Here is a 3,203-nt window from a genome sequence, read left to right as displayed (position 1 = left end):
GTGGTCTGTGTGACAATGCCCATAGTATGCTAGAGCCAAACATGCATTGACATTGGTTTATACCCTGATTCAATCAGGAAAGAAATGTAGTTGAAATATTCGAAGCTCATCTGTACAACTACACTTAAATTTCTGACAATGGGTAATACAAGGTTTTCCTGTTAACTCCAATCTCAAATATTGCACTTAGTGCTCAAGAAAAATTTACTAAATCTTAAAAAACAGACATTAATCTTGAATGAATTGGATCTTTCACACAAGAAAGTAAGTCAAATTTAGTACTTACCCGACGCATTGATTCGTATGGTTACATGCCGTTGCTCCGACTCTTTCATGCCATTTGAGAACAACTAAGAAGAAAACAAATCGTTGTTTAAAAAAATAAAACAGGAGGTGCCTAATTAAGGCAAAAAAATAGCAGTACATTAAAGACTACTCACCTTATAAAAGAATGGACTCTTAGCTGCCAAAATGAGAGAGCTGATATGTATAGTTCTCACCCGAAGGGGGGTTGAAGAGTCCATGTTTGTAGATGAATCATCATCGCTTTTAGAAGCTTCATCATCACCTATAAAATGCATCAAACTTGTCTAAAAACCTTGATAAATAGCCACTTATCATGTAGACTAATATTAAGAATGATCATAAAAGAAAAGTTGACTTTCCAATTAAGTATGCAGGAATATACTTCTCTGAGAAGAGTAAGCAATATCAGAATCTAACCTCAATTCTTTGATAATCAGGATTTTATGGAAAGAGTTAGAATCACTAATGAATAATGATTGATATCCTTGACATAGCAGGAAAAAGTACTCCGTTATAGGGAAGTGAATACATACCAGGGGGATTTGTGGTCATCTCAGTGCCAGACGGTGATTCCTCAAGCATTCCTACAGCTTCTTCATCTTGTTCGTCATCAGCAAGACCATCTTCCATTTCCAGCACATTACAATTTACTACTTGCTCCTCACGTTGCATGACCACATCCGCGTCTGACAAGTAAATGAGATAAGCATACGAAAGGGGAAAAACATGAAAAATCGAGTAATTAATAGCGCAGAGCTTCCAAAATATGTGACCAAAACAGGGTAAGTTTACGTAATAAACTACATTTTGTTCTTCGATAGGCCACAAATTTTTTGATAATGAAACTTTTGTTTAATAGGCCAACGATTTAAGTACACTTTCAAATATGACTTCAAACAGCCAACAAGCAATAGCATGTTTACATCTAAAATCTGTAGTATTTACAACAAAACTTAACTGACAGACACACATGTACTTGAAAGGGGATGCAACGTTATGGTATGAGGTACTCGAACGAACCTACAGCATAAGTACTCTGCAGTGCCAAGACTAAATAAGAATACAAACTGCAAATACATCCACGAGAGTACATGCTTTGTAGTTTGTACCAGCAGCCAAACACTCAAACAACTTCAACCAAATACATCATTTCGTCCTCCCAGTTCAAAACCTTTCATTTCAAGTTGCATCTCATTAGTTTCATCAAACATGACCATTGACAACAATTTCGAAGGCTCATCTAATCCTACCTTTATTAAGAAGACCAATAAATTGAACAAATAAACTGCAGCTGCGGTATCTATAAAGAAAGTGCAACCCCGTTTCACACAGAAAAAAAAAAAAAAACCTAACTCAATAAACTGTCTTTCCCATATTCTAAACCAGTTGGTTCAGCTATATGAATCGTTTATAAAACGCCCTTGGCATGCATTAACCAAATAAAAAAATTCCCCAGAAAAATCCACCCTTTTAAGCTAAATTACAAACGGGGAAATCCAAATCCATATAAAGAGGTACAATAAAATTAACAGAAACCAAAATTCTACAGATAATAAGATGTTGCCCTCCTTATTATTAAAAAGATGTTAAACCCTAATAGAGAATTGAGTAAACAATCCAGTTTCTTTGTTGGTATTCTCCCCTAGAACAAAAAATCAAAGGTAAATTATGTCTTTTTTATTAATGAAAATTAACAGGAAAAAAATTAAGCTAAATGAAGATGTTAAACCGTAATGGAAAATCGAAAAGTTAATTTTTTCTTTCTAAATATCTCCTCGGCTAAAATGGCACCCAAGGGTGTGGCGTAGTGCACCTAAGGGTGTAGCCTAGTTGTCAATAAATGAGCGCAAACCATCGACCCTAGGATCCCAACGAGACAAAAGACACTAAGTAATTTTTTCTTATCTTCCTAAAGTCTTGGTGTTTGTGTTGGTGGGAGATAGCAGCTACGTGGTAGAATAGTCCGGGTGTACACAAGCTGGCCAGACACTACTATTATCAAATACATATAAAGATGACCTTGTTTTATACATGATAACAGAAAATCAAAACCCTAATGAAGCATTCAAAAAGGCATTGGGAAAATTTAAAATTGAGAAAAGCAAACCATTTTCTTTCTTGATGTCTTCTCTCCTACGCTTGCGGTTCCGGGCCCAATCATCAATGCCGCCACTACAACCTTCACAGCCCGTTTTACAATCCGGCAAGTCGGGTACAATTTCAATCCTTAAGATCCGATCCGAGAAATTGCTATCATTGAAAGCGAACGCAAAGTCTGATTGTATACCCGACCCACACCCGGGAGAAAAATTAGAATCCATTACACAAAATTGAATGAAGCAACGAAAATTTACAGATTAAGAAGAGAAACCCAATTGAGAATTGATGAAAAGATTGTGTTTTTAAGGGTTTTTATACAAACAATTTACATAATTTGAATGAAGTAATAAATGCTACAGATTAGAAGAGAATCCAATTTGAGATTGTTCTGGATTTTGTAACGGAAGAAATTTTAATTGGTTGTTAACTGGTTTGTTTTTATGCTTAATTTTGGGTTTAAATCAGTTACAAGTAGTTGTCTTTATTTAGCATACTCTTGTCTTATACGAAGGGAAAACAAAACAATTTCAAAATCTGTTCTTCAATTTTACATCCTTTTTTTGTTTTTAAATTTATTTTTCTCTTGTGGAGTCTGTTGTGGTCAAATAATAGTCCAAATTCAAAGACCATATTTAAGAGCCCTGGTAGTATGTTACTGTAAATATAATATATATTTTTTTAGAAAAAAATTAAATAAATATGATGTGATCAACGACATAAGTAAAAATTACGAAAAAAGTAACTGAGAGACTATAATTTAAATCGCATTATTATTAAGTTTATGTTATAAGTATATA

General features: G+C 34.2%; 1 protein-coding gene across 2 annotated transcripts in view; it reads right to left on the bottom strand.

Annotated features, from left to right (window-relative positions):
- The window catches only part of LOC109240624 (BTB/POZ domain-containing protein POB1-like), a 5,852-nt gene extending 2,913 nt beyond the window's left edge, over nt 1-2,939 (bottom strand). The window contains exons 1-4 of one of the 2 annotated variants that reach the window (XM_019407290.1): nt 2,414-2,939; nt 840-992; nt 441-568; nt 287-350 (exon numbers count right to left, since the gene is read on the bottom strand). In XM_019407290.1, the coding sequence (XP_019262835.1) occupies nt 287-350; nt 441-568; nt 840-992; nt 2,414-2,627 (559 nt within the window). In that variant the 5' untranslated portion in view covers nt 2,628-2,939. Of the gene's footprint in view, nt 1-286; nt 351-440; nt 569-839; nt 993-1,326; nt 1,539-2,413 lie in introns of those variants that run through there. The other variant, XM_019407292.1, reaches the window with a different exon arrangement.
- Nucleotides 2,940-3,203: the final 264 nt, after the last annotated feature.

This window comes from Nicotiana attenuata, unplaced genomic scaffold, assembly GCF_001879085.1.
Source record: "Nicotiana attenuata strain UT unplaced genomic scaffold, NIATTr2, whole genome shotgun sequence".
NCBI lineage: Eukaryota > Viridiplantae > Streptophyta > Magnoliopsida > Solanales > Solanaceae > Nicotiana > Nicotiana attenuata.
This window is presented reverse-complemented; position numbering and strand designations above follow the sequence as displayed.